Source organism: Amphiprion ocellaris, chromosome 9 (genome assembly GCF_022539595.1).
Source record: "Amphiprion ocellaris isolate individual 3 ecotype Okinawa chromosome 9, ASM2253959v1, whole genome shotgun sequence".
In the NCBI taxonomy this organism is placed as follows: domain Eukaryota; kingdom Metazoa; phylum Chordata; class Actinopteri; family Pomacentridae; genus Amphiprion; species Amphiprion ocellaris.
The window spans coordinates 19,628,999-19,653,880 of NC_072774.1; the positions used below are offsets into that span (position 1 = coordinate 19,628,999).

At 39.1% G+C, this 24,882-nt stretch overlaps 3 protein-coding genes across 3 annotated transcripts; 2 read left to right on the forward strand and 1 right to left on the reverse strand.

The window, feature by feature from the left end:
- The first annotated feature begins 71 nt into the window (after positions 1 to 71).
- gja9a (gap junction protein alpha 9a) lies at positions 72 to 6,995 on the forward strand. Its single transcript, XM_035956416.2, has 2 exons — positions 72 to 2,990; positions 3,510 to 6,995. Exons 1-2 carry the CDS (start codon positions 2,938 to 2,940, stop codon positions 5,011 to 5,013), a joined length of 1,557 nt encoding a protein of 518 aa, XP_035812309.2. The 5' UTR covers positions 72 to 2,937; the 3' UTR covers positions 5,014 to 6,995.
- A 142-nt stretch (positions 6,996 to 7,137) lies between these two features.
- LOC111580597 (c-Myc-binding protein-like) lies at positions 7,138 to 9,928 on the reverse strand. The gene is made up of 5 exons (XM_023288414.3): positions 9,768 to 9,928; positions 9,334 to 9,406; positions 8,843 to 8,891; positions 8,535 to 8,664; positions 7,138 to 7,815 (listed from the first exon to the last, which is right to left on the reverse strand). The coding sequence occupies exons 1-5, from the start codon at positions 9,780 to 9,782 to the stop codon at positions 7,768 to 7,770; spliced, it is 315 nt and encodes a 104-aa protein (XP_023144182.1). The 5' UTR covers positions 9,783 to 9,928; the 3' UTR covers positions 7,138 to 7,767.
- A 745-nt stretch (positions 9,929 to 10,673) lies between these two features.
- Positions 10,674 to 24,469, forward strand: rragca (Ras-related GTP binding Ca). Its single transcript, XM_023288415.3, has 7 exons — positions 10,674 to 11,059; positions 13,454 to 13,657; positions 15,646 to 15,845; positions 18,935 to 19,049; positions 20,863 to 21,005; positions 21,368 to 21,516; positions 22,525 to 24,469. The coding sequence occupies exons 1-7, from the start codon at positions 10,877 to 10,879 to the stop codon at positions 22,677 to 22,679; spliced, it is 1,149 nt and encodes a 382-aa protein (XP_023144183.1). The 5' UTR covers positions 10,674 to 10,876; the 3' UTR covers positions 22,680 to 24,469.
- The last annotated feature ends 413 nt before the right edge of the window (positions 24,470 to 24,882 follow it).

Below are 24,882 nucleotides of genomic sequence, written 5' to 3' on the forward strand. Positions count from 1 at the left end.
ATCTGCAGAATAATCAGTAACTGCTTGCAGTTTAGTGCCGGCAGTGACTCAGTGACATGTATTCAGTTTTACCGGTATGGCAGTAACTGCTTTTGCTGTTTGCAGTATGTGGAAATTTCCATAGTTTCCAAACTTGGCGCATCAGTAGAACTTAGTGCATCAATATGTGGTCCTTGCAATTTTCAGTGCCTATAAAAAGTATTCACCCCCCTAGGAAATTTTCCATTTTCATTGCTTTTCAATAATAAATCATGATCAATATAGTAAATGCTTTTTTGACAAGGATTTGCAACAGAGACACTTTTATGTCAATGTGGAAACAGATTTCTACAAAAAAATACAGAACAAAAAATACGTGTTGCTTATGTATTCAGCCCCTTTAAGTCAGTATTTAGTAGATTACAGTATTGAGCTTGTGGGGATTGATCAGCCTTGCACATCTGGACAATGCAACTTTACCCTGTTCCTCTTTGCAAAACTGCTAAAGCTCTGGCAGGTTACACAGGCATCATGAACAGTCCTTTTCAAATCCAACCATAAATTTGAATGTGATCTAACTTGGCCATGTCGGAACATTTAACTGCTTGTTTTTAAACCATGTTTGTGTAGCTTTGGCTGCGTGTTTTCAGTCACTGTCTTGCTAGAAAACAACTCTTCTTATTGGTTGCAGTTTGCTTGCGGCCTGCATCAGGTTGTCCTCCAGCATTTCCTTATATTTTGCTGCATTCAGGTTATCCTCTACTTTACAAGCCTTCCAGGGCCTGATGCAGAGAAGTGTCCCCATTCATGATGCTGCCACCACCATGCTTCATGATGGGGATTGTGTGTTTGTGATGATATGCAGCATTTGGTGTCCATCCAACATAGCGTTTTCCCAAATGGCCAAAAAACTATATTTTTGTCTCATCAGCCGAAAGAACCTTCTTCCAGAGGACTTCAGTCTTGCATATGATTTCTGGCAAAACCAGAGGACTTCAGTCTTGCATATGATTTCTAGCAAAAGGGAGGCTTTTTCCCAAATGTGGCTTTCTCTTTAAGTTTTGACTTTTGAAGAACCCGTGTAGTAGTTGGTGTATGTAACTCCTTCAAAGAATCCATGTGTGTCTCAGTGGGTTCCATTCTGAGTCTCTCCCTGCATGGTTACTTAGTTTTTTTGTAGATATATTCCTTCCATTTCTTATTGATGTGTTTCAGTGTATTGCAAAAGTATATTCAATCATTTTAAAATGTATCTTTATCTATCCATCTCCTGATTTATGCTTTTCAGTAACATTTTCACAGAGTTGCTTCATGGCGTAGTTATAGCCAGTAATCCAGACCTTTCAAATATATATTAGTCACTTGAGACACATTCCCTGCATCCAGATAATCTCCATTTCACTATTTGTTTGACTTCTAGCACCAACTGGCTGTGCCTGTGTTGAATTAGGTCACTTTTAAAGGATTGAACACTTATACACTTACTTTTTAAAAAATAATTAGCATTATTTTTTGTAGGAATCTGTTTTCACCATGTTAATTTCTATAGGTACTGTATCTGCCTCAAACATGAAACATTAAGAAATGATATGTTGCTTAAAGTAGTTTTGCATTAGATATATGTGTCAAAATGGTTGAAAAATAAAAGTCTTTGCTGAAATACTTTCTGCTAGGTGCCCATTGTTTTTTGCATTGTATTATCTAACTGAAAAAGCTTCAAAATGAAGATATTGAAATTAACAGTGTATCAATAGAAAGGTTCTGATCCTAGCAATTTAAAGATAACTTAGGACTTCATAGATTCTTACTTATTAAAAGCAAACGTAGACCTTTAAACAGTGAATTGTGTTTGTATTAAGTCGGATGGTATCCTACAGTAAATTTAATTATTTACTAGTAAATATTGGCTGCTGTGATCAGAGGAAAAAGGGACAAAGCTTTGGGATTTTGTTAACATGTTACCCCAGTGTGACCTGCTGTACCCCTAATGTGTTTATACCCGCTCGACTAGGCAGAAAAAAATATTTCAGGTCAGAGGGGAAAAGTTAAGTTTCTCTTGGTCAAAAAATGAGCTAGTTCTGGGCTTAGATTTACTTCTGTTTCCACCCTTGTAGAACAATACTCCAATAAACATTCCATGTGAAGCTTTCATGATAAACTCATAACAAGCACAATTATCACACAGAGGCATTTAAAGATATTTAGAATGGGATGGTGTGGAGCTGGTAACCAGCAGTTGGTCGCCACACTAATCCATTGTGACAGATCTCTTGTAAATGGAATAAATAATGTGTCAAGTGCATGAGAACTTAATTACATTCAGCGAGAAGCAGCAGAGTATGAAATCGGACATGATGACCCATTGATTAGTTCGCTATAGTAGAAAACTATTGATTGAACAAGGCCAGTGTGGATAACTGACAGGTATTGATGATTTCTTCATTTGTATATATGGAACAAACAGACTCGAACAATTGAGTGCCTACATATCTGAAGCATGTAGTCTGGACTTCCAAAGCATGTATTTGGAATCGGCACGGCTTTTTAAGCTCATGTCTAATGCACACACCCAAATGTACCACCAAACCCGTGTTGTTTGAAAGAATGACAGATTGCTGTGTGGAAAAGTTAAGAAAATCCTAAATTATGTCACCATATACTTTAAAAATACACAGATATGAGCTCTGACCTGCAAAGTTTGAAGTCAATATCTGTGTTAGAACTGGTTACAACCCCATCATTATGAGGCCATGATCTAAATGCACTGGTGAAGCTGTTGGTATTGACTTCCTCTGGTCAGAGTAGTGTTGGCAACCTTCCCTCAGCAGCTCAGTTGTTCCCTCTTTGTTTCTGGCAACACTGCAACAGAGGCGGGTCACAAAAGTTTAGGTGATGTGCAGGGATTCGTCTAGGGCAATAACGATTTTTAAAACTTTTTGGTGACCGTGCCAGGACTGCATGACCCGAGGAGATTTAAGTCACCATCGGCAGTCTGTCCATGCCGCTGCAAGGTAACTAGACCACACTGTACAGGACTCTGACATGACATATATAATAACCTATGTTAAGGGGAATAGTTTATCAAGACCAAACAGGATACTTTACCAGCTCAGTGAACATCTGTGTCTCCTGGAAGTCATCTCTGTCTACTTATAATTTATCTTTCTGCAAATATGTAGCATGGTTCATTTTTACATCACAAGTTTTCTCCTTGTTAATGTTTCATTTTTCCAGTTGAGAGGTACTGTAATTTATTTGTATTTCTATTGTTTCCGAAAAAATCTAATTATCATTATTTTTTATTTTGGTGGTTTGCTGCAAATTTAGCATTTTCACATCATGCTCATTAAATCTAAAACATTGCTGTTGTTGCTGTGTCAGTATTTTTTAGTTAAAATCCAACTTAATTCTTCAGGGTGTGCTTGGTATTGTATTTTTAATTGTACTGTTTACAGTTATAAATTTTAAACAATTTCAGCAGGTTTTCTTCGCTATTATTTAATCTCTCTCTATTGATGACTTTCTATCAGTCATAATGGCAGAGTGAAGATGGGGGACTGGAACTTCCTTGGGGGGATTTTGGAGGAGGTGCATATCCATTCCACTATGGTAGGCAAAATCTGGCTCACCATCCTGTTCATCTTCCGGATGCTGGTCCTCGGCGTGGCGGCTGAGGATGTGTGGAATGACGAGCAGGCTGACTTCATATGCAACACTGAGCAGCCTGGATGCAGAAATGTGTGCTATGACCTGGCTTTCCCAATCTCTCTGATCCGCTACTGGGTGCTGCAGGTCATTTTTGTGTCCTCGCCTTCGTTAGTTTACATGGGCCACGCTCTCTATCGGCTCCGAGCTCTGGAGAAAGCACGGCAGAAAAAAAAAGCTCTGCTGCGAAGAGAGCTGGAGTTGGTGGATGTGGAGCTGGCGGAGGCCAGAAAGAGGATTGAGCGGGAAATGAAACAGCTCGACCAAGGAAAGCTTAACAAAGCTCCACTGAGGGGCTCTCTGCTACGTACTTATGTGGCTCACATTGTCACCCGCTCTGTTGTTGAAGTGGTCTTCATGACAGGTCAGTATGTCCTTTATGGTTTTCACCTCTATCCGCTCTTCAAATGTGAGCGGGATCCTTGTCCGAATGCTGTGGACTGTTATGTTTCCAGACCAACAGAAAAAAGTGTCTTCATGGTGTTCATGCAGTGCATCGCTGCAATCTCCCTCTTCCTAAACATCTTGGAGATCTTGCATCTGGGCTACAAAAAGATTAGAAAGGGCATACTGGACTTCTACCCTCACTTGAGGGATGAAAGGGATGAACTTGATGACTACTATGCCAACAAGTGCAAAAAAGAATCTGTTGTGCAAATATGCACCAGTGCAACCCGAAAGTCAACTATTACCTCCACACCCACTGACTACAACCTTTTGATGGACAGGGTGCAGGCCACAGTTACGTACCCGAACCTTATCAAACCTTCAACTTTTCTGCCTCATCCAAGCCAACAGGACTTAGATGATTCCAGGTGCTCAGCTCAAAGCCCCCCAGAGTATAACTGCACCTCGACCACCAATGAGCTCTGCTCACCATGCTGTGATCCCCTAAATAATCAAAAAAAGGAGGCAGAAGACTTTTTGAATCTTCCTCAGCATGGTAAAGAGGATGACAGCAGTGAAATAGGAAGTCCAGAGTCTCCTAAATGCCCACAGAAGGCAGCTCATGCTTCCTCCTTCCCCACACTGCCAGTTAGTGCATCAAGGAGGCCATTTAGGACTCATGGCTCTTTCAAATGCTCCACAGTGCTGGAGGGCAAGAGCTCTGATACAGATTCATATGGAGGTGCAAAATCCTGCAATCGACCTCCCTGCACTCGAACACAGTCAAAACCGATTGTCCCACATCAAAGCCGGCCCTCCACCCCAGAGTCACTGGATGACTCCAGCTCAGGATCCACACACAACCCAAGACCACCTTCTTCCAACTGCAAAATATCGATGGCAAGTAACGGTAGCAGCAGAGCCCCAGATCTGCAAATCTAAACATTAACTGTTTCATATTGACCCAGAAATTTGGAGGTGTACTGATATGATTTATCTTTTTACAAAGAACTTCTGGGTTTAACTACATTACTACAATTGTTGGACTGGTGATAGTTTGCCAATATTTCTGTTGTGTGTTTTTTGTCCTACAACAGTTTATGTGGCATGTCATAAACAAGAAACAAATCAATTAACATTATGTACAGCTTTTGGTGATATGTTAGAATAAAAAAAAAAAAAAACACCAATTGACTTTTAATAATGTATTTTAAATCTGTTTTCCCAAGTACTCTTAGAATAAACCACTGCTCTCTATTATGAATAACTGCTTGTCTGTCTGCCAAATTAGCATGAAATACATGTAACTGCAATTAATGTATATGCTGTATTTTACATCTGATTGCTTAATTCAAGTTTAGGTCTGCCTGCAATGGGCCAAATATACGAGTTGTTACTGGATGTGTTTTGGCAACATTATTCCAGTCATCGACGTTTGCTGTGTAGGCTTTTGGCTGGTTTCCTGAGTGCAGATTTCCTTGTGATAACCGTGACATTGAAAAGAACAGTTGGCAAAAAGATAGATATTATTCAACAAGCTTATGCAACCCGTGTGTCCCATAGAGTGGTGCTAAACAAAGTAACATAGATATTTTTTGAGTGAAGCTTCTTTTGTCTGAAGTTTGCCATTTTATTTAATCTCAGTGGTTGACAGCATGGTGGCTGCATTTCAGTCTCCAACCAGAACTACGGCCTTGTAATCACGTCTCCATCAACCAGCTAAGTGGCAGTTTATATCCATATCTGTCCAGGCTCGCATGTAGTGAAGACTTTGACGTGTATAAGTAAAAAAGTTTGTGTTCATGTGCTTGGCCAATAAAACTGATTCTGATAGAACACAAAGTTGTAGCCATTACAGTCGGGAATGCTTCAAATATGAATGCTGCAACAGAAATGCAACAAATTCTGAAACGTATACGCTTCAGAAAACATTTTCAACATGGCAGCACAGAGGAGCTTTACAATGAGCACAGTTTTAAGGTAACCACTCAGGATTTGTCACCAATTCAGCATCTCACCAAATGGAAGTTCTGGTGTTCAGCCAGAGAAGTGTGCTTGTGAAACAACGTAAACCACAGTGAAGACCTTTTGAAAATAAAGTGTCATGACTTTATTTTATCTGATACATTCATCTGAATTTTGCCATTGTTAACAGACGAATTCTTGAGCTACAGAAAAACGTAATTTGTGAGGTCACGGTGACCCTTGGCTACAAAAATGCACTACCGTTCAAAAATTTGGAGTCACTTAGAAATGTCCTTTTTCTGGACAGAAAAGCATTTTTTTCAGTGAAGATAACATTAAATGAATCAGAAATACAGTCTAAACATTGTTAATGTGGTAAATGACTATTCTAGCTGGAAACAGCTGATTTTTAATGGAATATCTCCATAGGGGTACAGAGGAACATTTCCAGCAACCATCACTCCTGTGTTCTAATGCTACATTGTGTTAGCTAATGGTGTTGAAAGGCTAATTGATGACTAGAAAACCCCTGTGCAATTATGTCAGCATGTGAATAAAGGTGTGAGTTTTCATGGAGAATATCAAAGTGTCTGGGTGACCCCAAACTTTTGAACGATAGTGTATATTAAGTGAACATTAGTGCCAAATTTGAAAAAAAAATTCTCAACACGTTTCAGAGATATTGCATTCACAAGAATTGGACAGACAACTGGAAAACATGATGACACTGGCCCCAGCTGTTGTCAACATGGAGGTGTAATAACAAAAGTGTTCTGTCTCAGCATAACTATTACACACCCTTATGAGATCCCTGTGCATATCAGCAAACAGTTAACACATCAGTCTTGTCCCACCAACTACAATACTGTTGTTTTCTGTGCTCTTTACAGTTGTCCCTGATGAGATGAATGAAAATCAATACATTTGGTAGAAAACAAAAATCCCTTTGGTCCCCAAGGTCTTCCTTTGTGTTGTGTGTTTCATTTATTGGTATTAATACCTGGCTTCTTTCCAAAGAGGATTTTGCTCATTACATCAAGTAATACCAGTATTAATATCCTGTGATGTTCCAAAAAAAACAAAAAGCAAAACTGACCGATATGCTGCTGTTAACACATTAGTTTAATAAGCGATACCACAATATTTACAAGACTGAATTATATTTTACCTTCCTCCTCTTTTTTTAACAACTTTGCACTTAAACCAGATATCTGAATAAGTCATGTCTTTGTCACATGCACAATCAGCAGAGGGTGTATTCAAAGGAGGCCAGAAAAAATAAAATCAGTCATGTAATCAGACATGGAGCTTCTCCATCTCACACAGAGCCTTAAAAAAAGTTCTGTTTCTTAAGAACAAGCTTGTCCTGTCATGTGGGAGGACCCTTTCTGTGGAAGATTGAATTAACCAGAAAAACATAACATATATATATATATATATATATATATATATATATATATATATATATATATATATATATATATATATATATATATATATATATATATATATATATATATATATATCAATGTACAGAATAAGATATATTCTAAGAGACAATGTACATGCTGATATTTACAAAATAAAAAGACAAAACAGCACAGCTACATAAAAAACATAGCCTCTCCCTTAACAGCGTGGTCCTGTCTTTAAATGCAGCTTGACAGCAACATAAACAATAGTACAAAATACAAAAATAATACATTTATGAAACCAAAGTGCTGTTGTGGTCTAGTTGGCTGTGCTTCCATCTTTTGATACAGGTTCACAAAGCTGAAGCTAGAGATAAAGAGAAGAAAGCACATCTACGTTAGTTCATTTTGTTTATTGTCAGGTATTCGTTTTGCATCCGATTGTCAGAAAAATACAACAACAGCAACACACAATGCAGTTAAAGACACAGAGCAAACCTTACCTACAATAAAATACAAGACATACTGAAATACAGTACATATCACAAGGATTTAAACTGCAATACCCTGGACCTTCATCCTTCACTGTCACACAGTGCTGCTGTTGATCTGTCATCTCACTAAACACAGAGGCAATCTTACTGAGTTTGTTCTTTTTAACTACAGATAGTGAGACATGCTAACAAATACATGCACACAGGAGTATCTTTCTATCCAGACCAGACTGCCCAAAATGTTTCCGATAAAGTGAAACTGTTGCAAATCCATCCTCTCCTGCATACTTTTTCAGTTTCTTATTTATTTAGCTGAAGAAAACACACTAAAAAATTCAGTCTGAATAGTTCTTTTCTTCTTCACTGACAAAATCACCAAATTCAACACTGAAAACACAAGAGCTACATCCATTTATATAAAAAGCAGAGAGCTGATGAGACAGTGCTCCCTTGTGGTGTGTCTGGGTAAAAATAAGGAACGCACCAGATCGTTTCAGCCGAAACAATCCTTCCATTAGTCAGGTTCTTTGAATAGTTTGTGGTCTGAAATTACTCACATAATTTCTGTGATAATACCAAGCAAAAAGCTCACCCTTGCTTTGAGGTCTTTGTTTTCCTCTTCCAGACGTGTACACCTTTTCCTAAGCTCAGTCACCTCCTGCTGCAGCGCCTCTGTGTCTGCTGAAGTGTGGCCAACAGCGTTGAGGTGCTGCTTGACGAATCTGAAAGGAGCTGGTTAAAGAATCATCTGATCGTTTCTCATTACTGTTGCTGTTCAGCGTGGTGGGAGGCCGCATGAAATTCAGTCAAAGGCGAAACTCACTACCAGTGAAGCCAAGAGATCATTTCTGCAAACGCACAATGGTTCAGGAAAGTCATGCCGTGTGCTTAGAAGGATACTCTAGAGCATTGCTGGGCTTTTCTCGTTCTTCATACAAAGACACTAGGACTGAAATCAAAGAGAAAAAAAAGTGTTCAACAAAATTGCTCTTGAAATGAGGATTAGAAATGTGGCTGGTTATCGACTGTTGGCAGCAAATGCGTGGATGTATTTTTGGTCTATTTTCTTAATTAGGTAATTCTTGAGTGAAATGATGATTTGAACAATATTTATTTCAGTCCATGCACTGTGCTTTCCTGCTGAGACAAACTTGAATTTAATAAATTGAGAAGTTTGGTGTCTTTTGTGAAACAGGGTTATATAGAAACCCATTTTTAGATTCCTAACTGTAAGATGAGGCTTCTTAAGATCAGTCTGACATTATATCTGATGATAATTCAGTGTTTACTGATCATTTTCCAGAGGATCCCTGTTTCTGCTGTTTAGACTGTCTGAAAACTCCCCTGGCTTGCCTCATTTTTCATTGCAAAGTGAAGCGAAGTCTTCCTACCACTAGTAAGACTGTCAATAACTCCAGCTCTCTCCAAGTATCTCCGAAACTGTTCCCTCTTGGGGTCTGGAGCCTGTAAGAGGAAAGGACAGATATCTTGTGACCAACTAAACCGTCAACCAAAAAGCTCATAGTAACGTAGATTTAAGAGACAAACAGTGGTTAGTAATTTCCAGGCTTGTTACTTGACCTGCAACACACACAAGAGTAAACATAGAAGCAGCTGTAGTTTGTTTATTGACAATATCTTACAGGTTTCCGAGCTTAGTTTGTCCAATAAACGTTTATCACTACGAGAGCCAAAATATGAACTGACACAGGTGCTCAGTCTGCCTCCTGAGCCTCCTAGCTTACTATCATTAGCTAGCTTGCAGTTACTGGCCGTGAAACGGTTCTTCTTCAACATTAGATTTCTAAAAAGTAAACACACTTACTCGATGGTGCGCCATAAAAAATGTCGCTAGTTAGTAAAGTTACTATTTGAGCCACTATTTTTGTGTCCCTCCTGATGTCGGAACGCCCAGTTTAAACTGCCGGGTCAGAGAAATTAACTTTCGTTTATCACGCTCCTTCAAGCATCGGGTCTGAGGGACTCGATGCTGCCTTCAGGTGTTCCTCGTAAAATTAAGAACTTATTTCAACCACAACAAGTGGCTGGCGGTTGTATCTTGCTGAGATGGTTGAGTTACTGCAATCAGTATTTTAAATTAATAATCTAAATTACATATACCTGGCGTGAGGCTACAAAGCGTTAACTCAAGTGTGTCTTTTGATAAATTTTATGTTATGGCTTGGTTTTAGTGAAAACAGGCACGTCCTGGACCTAAGTGGAAAGGTATTCCGTATAACTCCCCTCTTTCTTTTCAGTTTATTTTTCTCTCCCTTAGTAGACACGGTTTAGCAAATTATCTGTAGCAAAAATACTTTGTTGAATCGTTATAATTTTCAAACAATCAGTTCCTACATTTTAGAATGACCATAAATGCCTTAACTGTACTTAGAGGATAGCTTACGCCATCTGCTGGTAACATCGCATAATACCATAACTACCACATTCTGTTTGGTTTGTTTTTAACAACCTTAATCAAATATTATTTTTGTTTAAAGTAAATAAAAAGTAGGACTATTGTATTATTTCTAAAAACTCAGAGCGTATTTAAATAGATGTGAAAACAGTGTTTACTTGTTTCTCATTCGTGTGATAGGTCACAAAACAAGTCTGAGTACTAGTCAGGTGACAGCGACAAACCTCAGAAGATTGGCGGTCTGTTCGGCCAATAATGTTTCGTATTGGAATCCAGACAGCGAATCAAAATCAAAGGGTGGGACCAAAGGACGAGTTTTTTTTCAAGGGAGAGGAAATCCTCGGGAAATGTGTGGGATCACGCTCTGTGTTTGCAAGTGGCCTGGGCATTGTTGACAAAGTATTCTTTAATTTCGCGACGTAAATTTGTGGTGCGGTACCCACCCTCAGAAACAAACACGAGTGTGGCGCCGGACAGCTAAGGGGGGGAACAGGGGAAGCGACCGTCGTTAGGTCAAAATGTCGATTCAGTACGAGGTGGAACAGCTGGCTGACAGCTACGGGGTTGCGGACCCATTCCCCAAAGATTTCGGTTATGGTGAAGATGAGGCCGACATCGAGGACAGCCCGGCGCCATCCGACAGCAAACCAAGAATTCTGCTTATGGGTTTGAGAAGAAGTGGCAAATCATCGATACAGAAGGTAGGGGGAGATGTTAAAGTGTTAGCCTTTCGCTACGAGCGTCGCCTTCCTCTGCTTCACGCGAGTAAATGGGACGTTAGCCAAGATAGCTAGCGAGTAGTTTAGCATGTCGCAAGTGATGATTGCTATCAATCAGCAGATAGCATGCCTAGCTACGTAAGAGTGGAAGAGCTGCGATAAAAAGCTAATGAGCACTTAGCCTCCAGTGTTAGCTAACGTTAGCGAAGCCCTAGCAGTTAGTTAATCATTAACCAGGTGGACAGAGACGCTCGGTGCATCTTTATCGAGATGTGGACAGACAGCATGTGACTGTTTGGTTAACAACTTGCCCGACGAGCCAAATATATCTTAGTCCCACCCAGCTTTGAAGCATAGGGCCGGTCTGGTGTGTAGCTTTCACATGACAGCAAAGCGACCACACCTTTCATTCTGCAAGTCACAACACTTTGTTTGAAATCAGTGCAGCACCTGCGGTTTCGCCAACATCTCGACTCTGTATAAGTCATGGCCTGCTTAGTTTAACAGGTCAGGACAGGGGTTATGGGGGAAAGTAATTTCTTGGAACCCTGCTCAACTCTCATCAACTGTCCCAGTGCATTATGTACCTGTCACACCCAACTGTTAAGCCAGCTAATACTAACACGGCTCGTCTTGTGATCTTCTTAGTAGATGATGACCTAAACAGGAGGCATACTCACTAAAATGAATAGAATTTGCTTTTTCAAACCGCTCCTCAACAGTTTATTCTTCCATAATTGTAATCTTTTATCTAAATCTACAGAAGATGGTCAGTAAAACTGGATGAATTATGTTTAGTTTATATTTGTGGTGATTTGATTGCCTGTGATTCAGTTAGGAATAATATTGTAAACACAGTCTGAAGTTAAATAATGAAGTTCTTTGTATTCAGTCAGATTGCAAAAACCAGTTGACATGCAGTGATCCTGGGGGTTTTTGCCTGCTTTGTCCGGTGTTCTGAACAGTTTCTCTTTTGGTTGAATTAGGTAACTCCTATTGCAAAGTCATCTGTCTCAGAATGTGATTCTTCAGGTCTGCCACGTTCAGACTGGCACTGTGGTTTAATAATAGATGAGATGCAGTTGTGCCTTCTATGATATTTTATTATTTATGTTTAAATTTGAGGTGGAAGTAGAATCTCACTGGATATAGCGTGACATGCCCAGAGCCTATCCTACAGACACTGCCTGGAGAAACAGAAGTAAAGAATTGCACTTTTCTTTACTGAAGTGTAACCCACACACCCTCAAGTTCAAGATTAATGCTCCCTGTAAGCCTCCTGTTTGGACTGAAAACCATGTGATTTGGCTTTTTACTGGTTCATGAGGCCTGTGACCTCAGAGGCCCACACAGTGATTCAAAATGGCACCAGTGGAGGAAACACTCCTAGGTCCTTCACCCTCAGTCACTGCGTTTTTATTTTCTATGTGTTACAGTATTCATCAGACCAAGACCCTGATAAATAGTTAACAGTGGTTCAGTTTACAGCTTCAGCCTTGGTGCTTGTGGTTTGAAACCACGCAGCTGAAAAATGCTGAGTTAGAGTGAGGTGTGTTGCGTCAGATGAGAGTTGTGTTTCGCCCTTTTCGCTCTTGTCCTACATGTGACGTCCGGATGATGTCTTTGTGCTGGAATGGCTCCATAACTCGAAATGCAGGACTTCCGTAAAAACACTGTTACTTTGATCATGGAAATTCAGCAAAATGCCACATATTCTGGCAAACAAAACCTTATTACACACTATTAAATGGTTAAATGATGACAGGATGGGTTTGTGTAGGTGGACAAGGCAGGAGCTTCAAATGCTTGAAATTTAAATTCTGACAACATGACTAAATCCACAATCGGTACATTCAATAAAAAAAAATCTATACTTGGTGAGTCAGCAATAGATCACATAGCAAGTGGATTGCAGTATTTGATTAGGAGTGCCTGGCTGTTTAGTGATTATGGTCAGTATTGTATAAGCTGAGTCCCAGATTGGATTTTTTTTCTGGCAACTTTGGTATTTGTCTGACCTCTTCTTGTAAGCTGTCCAATAAATAAAGGCAAATTGCCAAGAAAAAGGCATTTTTTTCCTGCCACTAGTGTCCCTACCACCGCAGGTTTGCAGATCTGTAGGTGTTGGGTCATTTTAGAGCTTAAACTAGGTAGACTATTGAGGAACTGCATATTTTTTACAAGTATGACAAGTAACTGTTCTCTCATGACTTCCTAGCCCATGATTGGCTAAACACAAATTAGTCCTTTTCTTGTATCCTCTTGTATATAGCATGATCTTATTAGTATTAATCTTTTAGATTCGCCACAAGAAAATCACAGGGACAAGCAGTCTGCATTTCCTCTGCTTAACCATTAGCACAATTCTAATTTCAGGTGGTGTTCCACAAAATGTCTCCCAATGAGACCTTGTTTCTGGAAAGCACCAACAAGATCTACAAGGATGACATCTCCAGCAGCTCTTTTGTCAACTTCCAGATCTGGGACTTTCCTGGCCAGGTGGACTTCTTTGACCCTACCTTTGACTACGAGATGATCTTCAGAGGAACCGGAGCTTTGATATTTGTCATTGATGCTCAGGTGAAGAACAGAAACAAATAATCTTAATATGATGTGGTCACAAACACAGGAAGTTCTTATTTCACAGAAACACTTTGTGTTAATTTTTTTGTTGTTGTTGTTTTTAATTTATGAGCATGTTTGGTTTTCCTTTTTCCTTCTCGGTTATACCTGAATGTTTCATTTTACAAACACAAAATCAGACCATATTCTGAGGCTATTTTGCTTCTATTTCATTAAGGTGAAACTGTACACATAGAGAAAATAAACCCTTCCTCATGCTCACACTTAGTGTAAGCCAAAGCAGAAGCCCATTTCCAGCCTCTCAAATGAGTTCAGTGATGAACAGCCAGAGTGGCTCGGATAAAAGATAATTACGTGCCATAGCTTTTATGCCAGTGCTATCCACATGACCATAAGTGCTTTCAAGAAGTAATCTCAGCCACAATGTAAGCCACAGCTGATCAGATTGCAGGCTTTATTTGAACTCGAGGTGCATCAGATTCAATTTGTTTCAGCAGTCGATCACACAGTGGTTTGAGAGAAGAGCTGTTTTTCAGTTTCTGTTTTGCGAAGCAATACAGAGGTACATTTCCTCATACCAGGTTTTAAAACTGATGACAATGTACACCGACACCTGTCCTAGAACAACAACTAATAATCACTTTAGAGTTGGTTCATAAGAGGGTGTTGTCATTCTAACAGCTTTAATGAGAAGTGAATCTTGATTTTCCTGTTCAGTTTCTTCATGGGAATTAGCTGAAAGGATTGGAGTTTTTCTATCCTTTAGTATAAGCTGCAGCTGCATTAAACTATTTACTGTGGCAGTTTTAAAGTTTAAGCCAAGCAGATTATGGTTATAATTTACTGTAAGAGATTTTACAGTGTTACATTCTCGAAGTATTTTTTTGCAGCTTGTTTTTTTTGTCCTAGCCTTACAGTTCGAGAGGTAAGAGTGTTGCAAAAATGTAGTTTTCAAATGCTTGCTGTGTGACTGAGCACAGTCACATAGATTAATCGGGATTTAAAATTGGGGCTTTTTAAAAAAAACTTTTGCTACATCCTGTATTTAGAATCAGTTGTATTTACTTTCCAAATATACTACCAGTGAAAAGTTTGGACACATCTTCTCATTTAATGTTTTTTCATTATTTTCATGACTATTTACATTATAGATTCTCATTGAAGGCATCAAAACTATGAATGAACACATATGGAATTATGTAGTAAACAAAAAAGTGTGAAATAAGTCAAAACATTTTTTTTTAAATTTTAGATTCTTCAAAATAACTACCCTTTGCTTTGATTACTGCTTTGAACACTCTTGTCATTCTCTCCATGAGCTTCTTGAGGTAGTCACCTGAAATGGTTTTCCAACAGTCTTGAAGGAGTTCCCAGAGATGCTGAGCACTTGTTGGCCCTTTTGCCTTCACTCTGCAGTCCATCTCATCCCAAACCACCTGGATTGGGTTTAGGTCAGGTGACTGTGGAGGCCAGGTCATCTGACGTGACACTCCATCACTCTCCTTCTTGGTCAGATAGGCCTTCCACAGCCTGGAGGTGTGTTTGGAGTCATTGTCTTGTTGAAAAATATATGATGATCCAGCTAAACACTAACTGGATGGGATGGCGTGTTGCTGCGGGATGCTGTGGTAGCCATGCTGGTTCAGTTTGCCTTCAATTTTGAAAAAAATCCCCAACAGTGTCACCAGCAAAGCACCTCACACCATCACATCTCCTCCATGCTTCATGGTAGGAGTCATGCATGTAGAAACCTCACCTTTTCTGTGCTGCACTCATCAGACCAAAGCACAGATTTCCACTGGTCTAATGTCCAATCAGACTTCTGCACAACACAACTAATGTTCCCAACCCCATTAAGAAGGCAAGAAATTCCTCAAATTAACCTAAACGAGGAACACCTGTGAAGAGAAAAACATTTCAGGTGACTACCTCATGAAAATCTATATATAAATATCTGTTTTAATGTCTCATTTTCCTTGTTGTAGGATGATTATGTGGAGGCTCTGGGCAGGCTTCATCTCACTGTGTCACGGGCCTACAGAGTCAACCCAGAGATCAACTTCGAGGTGTTCATCCACAAAGTGGACGGCTTGTCAGATGATCACAAGATCGAAACCCAGAGAGACATTCATCAGAGAGCCAATGATGATCTGGCAGATGCCAGTTTAGAGAAGCTGCATCTGAGGTAAATTTTAATATTTTACACATAACATCTGTACAGGGAGAGCAATGGTCTTCCCTGCTACCAATACAATCACTGAGGATGTTAGCACAGACATGTGGTCTGATTTATGGTGGCTACACACTAAAACAGTCAAACACATCACTGTCCAGCCACTGGTATTTATGCATGTTTAATCCTAGTTTAACTCTCATTTCTCATTATTTTATGGCTATAAAAGTCACACAAGGAGGTACTTCTTTTTCTAACTCCACCAGTGGTATCAAGTATTACAATCTTAATACAGGGAGGAACAATATGGAAAAATGCATCCACAATCCTTAGAAAGATGTGTAAAAAGTCTGTAATACACATGAGGTCAGTCCATTAGGAACATACATTACATCATATGGGCACACTTGGGGTCTCTAGCCTGTGTTATTTTTATCTTTAAATAATGCTTTAATAACACACACATTCATAGCCACACTGCAGCACAGAGGTAGCTCAGTTACTGATACTGTATAGGAGTTAAAAGGCCTCTGCGCTTAAAAATAACGAAGGAACAAATGAACAGTCACTGTTATAAAATCAACCCCCCATTGTTTGTATGGGCTACTTAACACCAGTAATGAAAAACAAAACGCCATGTCAGATACTAAGCTGCACAGTGGTGCAGGATTTCAACTCATAGCACACAGTGTATTATACACTCACAGTAATGCTACTTTTTGACACAATAGACTTATGGAAATCGTATGAAAAATGAGCTTGAACAGGTTGGTACAGACGCTAATCAAGAACTTCAAATCCCCTCAAAAGAGCATTTCCAGATTTAGGGTCTCTTGACAAAGCTAACTTCGGTCAATCTACTTTGAAAAGCTGCAATGACGTTTATTTCACCTGATGGCGTGGATGAGGCTCAGGCATCTCACATGGTGTGTTTCATTTACTTTTAGACCTGGTTTGAGTTCCTGTAACATGTGAACAACACAGTGACAGAGAAAGATCAACCTATACTTCATCTTCTGTGTACCTCATGGTGTAATTTGAATTATGGGGGCCGTGGTTTAATACCGGTAATGGTTTGTAAGGCAGACAGTGCATTCACATCAACAAAAAATCCCACTTGAGTGATAATCCTCAACAAGCACGAGACCGAGAACTCTTTTGCAAACTTAAATCTGAAGCATTTTCTGGATTTAAGGTTTATCATTATGTTTGATGAAAACTTGGGTCCTTTCAGATTACAAGATCTACTTTCTGTGTTATCCATGACTTTACACTGACACCAGCCAAACGTTAGTGCATACATTATTATCCTTCTGATGTTCATTATGAATGAGAAGTAACTTCTCTAATGGAGCCTCATCTTATAACTCAGATGCTATAAATGTGAATTTTTACTCTCTTTTGAAGTAAACTGACTGCATATGCCTTGTTTAAATTGCAGAATTTGCAGAAGAAGTTGTTACACATAAAAGGAGGCAGATTGGTTATTTCTAACTGTTGTTATAGTCACACTTAATTTAGTTTTGGTAAACAACATTCCGCCACTACATCATGGACGCGTTACCATGACATTAGAGTCTAGCCAGTCATTCCCACCCTGCTACGTTTTCAATTTTCAGGAAAGTGAAAATGGTGTCGTTTTCAACAACAGTCCCGATGTTAGACCGTTGATTGTGAACCTGAAGCATTTCACTTGTAATTTTATATCCAGTTAGAAATGATCATCCAAAATACTACATGAGATGTGCAAAAGCAGAAAAGTTAAATGTCATAATTGTGGCCCCTGTGACAACAAATGTGGACCAAAATAATGGAACTGTTGGCAAAACTTCTTCCACTTACTGCACATCTTTTAAGCACAACCACTGGCCCTCATCAGGAAATGGAGCTTTTTCACACGTTTCAGTTCAAGCAAAATGACTTGTCTTGCTTTGTCAGCAGCTACACTAGAAAGTTTGGAGTTTTATTTGTATGCCATAACAGTAGAGAAGACACTGAGATAATTTGTTATTAATGCTGCTGAGCATTTGGTGTTGATGCTAATTATAAGGACTCATTATATTCCATGTTTCATATACAGTAGGGTGAGCTCAGCTACATGGTCTGCATACTCTTAGTGTTTCTGTGAGATTCCTCTATGACCTCCTAATGAAGCAACAGTGACCTGAGCTTCGGATACCAAAGCTGTTGTGATTCTGGCTCCACATGGCAGACACACTTTAGAAATAGAAATAAGGCTAAAGTGCACATCTACTGTTTGGTTCATGTTCCTTAGTGTCACTGTACACAGTACACACTATGGATTGTTGATTTCTGAGAAAATGTCGACAATTTGACTGTGTTGAATAACTTTAGGAAATAGTCCTCCAACGGGCTTCAGAGGTGCTGAGATGATTACTTCCTTAATAGATTAGTCAACTTTTCCAAAAGGTCAGTCAAACATTGAATATAATACTAGATTATGAAGTTACTTTAATCAAATACAAATGACCTGGCCCACTGTGTAGATGGTCTAAATGTGTTGTGTATTAAATTAACTGACTGTCCTGGCTGAATGCACTCGACTGTGCTGTTGATATTACACCTGTGTTGGCACATGATCCGCTGTGTTTTATGTGGGGTGAGATTGTTGTTTATTCCAGTTAGACAGCCTGAGCTGTCCAGGATATATAATGGAGCACAGAGCACTTTTTCTCTCAGCCTTGTGGCTCTCTGCTGTAATGCATTGTAAAGTTGAGCTTCTGCCAAGTGTATGCAGACAGTTCCATTTGGCTCAAGCTCCTGCTTCCCCAGACACTGACCTTTTTATTTATATATCTCAGTAGCCAAAGTCCATAAGTCATGTGTGCCCAGTTTGGCAGTAGTCATTCGGAGACAGTTTTTGTGCCAAGTTAACATTTTATTTTATCCTTGGGCTTTCATGTCTGAATCAGGCTTAAATGCTTTCATATAGACTTCTTTTTTACAATCCTACATCTGTTTGTCATGTGATCCCGTGACCATCTGTATTTTTACCTGGTTTCATATGCATTTCGAGGAAGTGAGAAATGTTCCCTACGAGTAACTGCATATTCACTTCCTTCTTTGTGTATCTCATTCAGCTTTTACTTGACGAGTATTTATGACCACTCCATCTTTGAGGCCTTCAGCAAAGTGGTGCAGAAGCTCATCCCACAGCTCCCCACCTTGGAGAACCTCCTAAATATCTTCATTTCGGTAAGTAGGCAATAGCTTACTCTTTGTGAATAAAACTGTTTGGTTTTTTTTTCTAAGTTTGTCATTGACAGCGTGATTAATGTGTGACAGCCTTCATGATGTGAGTCACTGGCAGCCCTGAAGCCACGTTATGGTTTGTAGTTCCTCCAATGCCCTTACAGCCTACTCAGGACGTATTTGTGCCTATCCCCTCTATTGTAACGCTGATGGTTTCACAATGCAGACAAATTCTAAGTCACACACGCACTGCAGTTGAATTGTGGCCCTCTTGATAACATCCAAAAGCCGACAGTCACAGATTTATCTCGGGGCATCAGGAACAAATAGTAATGTAACTGCTACTTTTCTAAGACTTACTGTATCCAAAAAGTTCAGATACTTCAAATGGAGAGACCAGTGTTTCTACTATTTCATTCCTTGCATTTATATTAGTGAGGGTTTGCTAAATCCCACTTCTCTGTAAAATTCAAAACGGTTCAACACCACTACAAACTACATTCTCAAAATTATCAAACAGTTATACAAGTGAACATCACAACCTTCACCAAAGTAGGCTTTATTTCAGAACTGCTATTTTAGACTGTGTCCATTTTAGCTATGTGTACATAATAAACTGCAGACTGAGTGTGTATTTACTAACTCTGTTTTTAGATTTTGTGGCGCCGACCAGCCTGTCAGCATTTTCTTCATTTCTATGGAGTCTTAGCACAGAGGTTGTATTTCACAATGTACTGATGAAAAATACTAAAAGAGCCGCAATTTTTGTTCTCGTCCTTAGACTCATTGTCTGGAATGATTTACAACATTCAGGTCGTAGTCCTGACTTTGGTTGTGTGTATGTGATCTGTTGGCACACATGCTGTGACTGAATGATAAAGTTAAAACAATAAGTAAATGCCCATACATATTTTTACTACGTCTTTCAGCTTGTGGCTGTAGGTGTGGGCAATATTTACATTTGTTGATACACCTGATGTGATGTGTCTAGAACTTTCTTATGAGGCTCTATTAGAATCACAGATTCAAGTTAGGATGCAATAATATCAGACTTTAAAAAAATTTTTTAAAAAAAAGTGTTAATTCATTAAATGTGGAGACAGAAATGTCGGTCTTTATCCACAAAAACTGAGTGATGCATAGAAAACCGTCTCTGAATCAAAGCTCCCTTTATTCTTATTTACAATTTTGAAACTGACTACAGATCTTCCTCAGGCAGTGTCTATAGAACAAATTAAATATCTATCACTTAAAGTACTTTATCTCATCTATGAAAGATCGTGTAAAAATCCACATTTCCATAAAGCAGTGCTTCCGATAGATTTCACTTTGACCTCAATGCTGTACACACAGATGTGTGAAATGGATAATGACCATAGTGTGAACAGTATAGTTACATTTTGGGCTAAAATAATTAGCTGAATAACTTAATTAGTTGCTTATCATATTATCATATGACAGATATGTTAAAATATTAATCTGCGATAGTTTTCATTATTGATTAGTCATTGAAATAGTAATTTTATGCAAATGCCAAAAGTTTCAAGTCATCTATGATTGAAAAGTGACTATTTTGGGGTTTTGGACTGTCTGATTATTTGCAAAATATATTGTTTTATAGCCTGAAGGATTATTCATGAAAACCACAGCCAGATTATTTTTTGCGCTCGTAAAATCAATTGTCAAGTTAGCTTTGTTTCACAGCATGTGTCACCACATCCTCCCTGCTGCCTTCATATCAAACATCGGTTGAGACAGTTGCTCCCTGTGTCTTTACCATATTATAATTTCTATAACACACTCTTCTTTCTGACAGAATTCAGGGATAGAGAAGGCCTTTCTGTTCGATGTGGTTAGTAAGATCTACATCGCCACAGACAGCTCTCCTGTAGACATGCAGTCCTATGAACTGTGCTGTGATATGATCGACGTGGTTATTGATGTCTCCTGCATCTATGGGTAAGTGTGTTGTTTTTGTTTGTTTCTACATTACTAATGTACCAGAAAGGGGTCAGAGTTGAATAATGAGAGTGCTCTCTATAATAAGTGAATTACAAAATGTAATCAGTATTGTCTATAGAGTAGATTTTGAATTAACTTTCTGTATAAATTTGCATTGTAAATATAAAAAAAACCCACATTTACTTAAATCTTTTGTAATTTTTTAACGCTCTAGGTTATAGAGTTCACCCATGTGTTGTACAAGGGTGCTTTCATTGAAGCATAACTTAATTTATGCATAATTAATGACCTCATAGACAAGCTGCAATTTATTTCCTCTTTCCTCCTGAACATCATGGTGTCGTGTTGTGCTGTTCTAGTCTGAGGGAGGATGGCAGTGGCAGTGCCTATGACAAGGAGTCCATGGCTATCATCAAGCTCAACAACACCACTGTGCTGTACCTGAAAGAGGTCACCAAGTTCCTGGCCCTTGTCTGCATCCTGCGAGAGGAAAGTTTCGAGCGCAAAGGTAAGCGGTCAGATAAATCTGTGATCCTCTGAAGCCACATCATCATTAGCCAAATGAGAAACAGTCAGTTGTTTTCATCGTTTCCCATGTTGTCAGAGAGTTGCACTGTGTTTGTGTCCACAGAGTTTGTCTACATGTATACAGTGTGTGTGAAGTCAAAACAAGTACACCTGTGCGATATAACATGATAAAGTACATTGAAGAGAAAATCCAGGGATTTAGTATTGCACTTTAATGAAATTAGGGACTAAATAAGAGACAGATAATGAAAAGAATGAGGAAAATCAAGCACAGGAGGCCCGGATATCATCACTTTTAGCTCCTAGTATGGATCAAGCTTCAAACAGTGGATTCTACACTTTCTAAAATGCACATCAATTGCATGGTTTTACCTAGAAAATCCCAACTTGCTTGGTAAATTCTTAAGGCTTTCACACTCCATGTGTCTGATTTGTAACAGACTTAAGCCCTAAGTCCAAATTGAAATAACTCCAAATTACATGATCAGTTTATTCAAATGTTCACTTTTTGTTTGAAACTCTGAGAGATGTTGTTCTTTTGGTATTTTAAAGCTGTTGTAATGCAATACAGTACAACAAGACCTCAAGTTGTTGCACATCTTCTCCAAAGAGACTATAGATTTAAATTAACAGTGGTCTGTTTGAATATTGCATTAGGTTGAATTATTGTACAGATGATTATCAGATGTTCATTCTGTCTTAATCATGTAGAAATTGATTTTGTGGTTTAATTTTTTTGGCTGTAACATTGTGAGGATAAATGAAAGTAAATAGACAACTTGAGTGTTAAGATTTATTTTTATCAATATGTTTTTAAGATTCTTTCCTTGCAAGGACAAACAATAGTGAACAGCCTAATGTTTTGTCTTTTGTAAAGGTGCTGGCATTAAGTAGAGCACGATTCTGATTTACATTGTCTACATATATTTTTAAGAAACATGACTTTCACGTCTGTTAAGTGCCTTAAGTATATTTTTTGCCACCCCAGGATTGATAGACTACAACTTCCATTGTTTCCGGAAGGCCATCCATGAAGTTTTTGAGGTGGGAGTTTCCACCCAGCGTCCAGCGGGCCCACAGGCGGTAGGATCACCCTGCACCAAGGCTGTTGCACTCAATGGCACACCGCGCAACACTGTCTAGACACTGATGCAAAAATAAAAAAGAAAAAGACGCAAAATGAGCGTAAAGGAAAGGATGGACGGAGAAGGGTAAGGGAGCCTGTAAAGCAGAGACTACTAAACTGGGGCTCTCACCAGCGCACCAGTCACAATCCCTTGCTCCCAGCACCTAAAGCACTGAGAGACGCCTCAAGCCGAGAGAGTGTGGGAGCAGCACTGGAGCACAGAGGGGTCAGGATAAGATGGAATGGAAATTCAGGCGTCCGTTTCAGTTGAATGCAAAGCACTGTGAAAGAGTCGGGAAAGCTAAACTGCACATGGACAGGAAAAGGTTCGGAATCTTTCGTTGGATTCCCTAAAGCAGTCAAAGGCTGTGATAATTAGCTGCTGGTTCCTCTGTCTGGACGTGAGGAGGAAAAACAACCCGTTGTGCTGACCTCTTGAACTGTGACGTCAGTTTGCAGGACCCTGTCGAGTGATGAACCTATCCCGACCACTTCTGTGCTGAAAAAGATGGCGGACGTGAACTGCTACTTCTAACCCACATGTGTTCAGAGATGGCCTTATGTAGATAAAGCTTGACTGCAGTACAAGCTTTCTCTCACTACCACTCACCTCACCCTACCTGAATGCTGCCCAAAACACGCTTTTTGGTTTCACTTGTTAAGGGAAAACAAAGTTTCGTGAGCAGACTGAAAAGGGATTGTGCTGTCCATCTAACTTAGTCATGTCTGCGTGTATGTAGGTATCTAATGTATGTATGTATGTATGAGCGAGTGTGTGTGTGTCTCAGTTAAAGGATCTGATTAAATCCCAGACTGGGCTGTACTAGTGAGGGACCTTTACAGAAAGACTCTATGTCCTTCTTCCTCTCAAAATTAGCAGCTTAGCTTAGTTAAACTCTTTGCAATCAGTGAAAGTAACTTTTCTGTGTGCACCCCACTGAAAGTCAGAAGTTTTATTGGCTTTGTGATAGGTTATAAGGAGGAGCTTGGCTGCAAATTTGGCCATGGTCTTTGCAAAAGCACTGCCAAAATGAATCCTCAATAAATGAATCAGAGCCGGGAAACATATGCCACAATTAAAACCGAAGAAAAATCTAGAAAGTGTGATTGAGGTGCAGGATTTTTGGAGGGATTCGTAACCCACATTGATTGTCTAATATTTTAGGATTATCATATAAACTTGCATGCATTTCCAAATAGTTTCAGTCCTGCCCAAAATTATTGACCCATGTTTTGTATTTAGTTTGGTTCTAATCAGCAGAATTCACATGAATAAAAAGTACCCATTCCAAGCATGCATACATCAGTGTGTTGGTAACTTGTATTGTTCTCAACGTTAGCACTGCTCGTTGTTTTCAGTGGCAAGAACAGAAATCAAATTAACCTAATAAATTGGAGATATGAAGAAAAAAAGACCAATTTTCATTATTATTGCCATTACAATGACACATAGTGTTCATGCCTGTATCCTTCTGTTTCTTCATATCAGAGCTGAGATGTGAAAAGTCTCGCTGCATCTAAAAGACCAGAAATCTGACTCAGGAACCAGGATTACCACGAGATAACTTTCTTGAGTAGAAATACAGTTCGTTCCAGCTTAGCAGGTTTCCTTGGTTTTACTCAGCAAAGTTATTCAGGTAACTCAGTGAACCTGCTTCTTGAAACAGGCCCAAGATCTCGTCAAGGTAATCTTTGCCACCTGAAAATAAGTCACCACTGCATTGTTGCACATCAGAACTGTGATGGATGATTGATTTCATGTATTGTGATGCTATACTGTGTGAAATAAATGAAAATTTACATTTTCTTTGTTAGTGATTTAATTGAACAACAAGAAAAATATTTCTGAAGCCAAATCATCTTTAGACTATCACAATAAAACATCTCAAACAAGAAACCTGATCAAAGTATTTCTGTCAGAGTAAAAATGTTGGGATTCTGTTGGACAGCTCTTTTCCTACTATATATCGCAATGCAAAACTACAACACAAGATGGCACTGCAGGACTGATCAAACGTCCTCGCATGGTCATATTTTTTCTCATCTCCAAACCCAGTAACTGTTTATATACTTGTTAAATTTGCAGAAAGCATGCATCATTTGCTAAACCTGTGTAGTGAATTATACAGCCTGGTAAAGGAGGACCATAAATGTCGGTGTAATGGTGAGAACTTTTGCTTCATTTATTGGGTCACATTGTGAATATAATGGGATAAATTG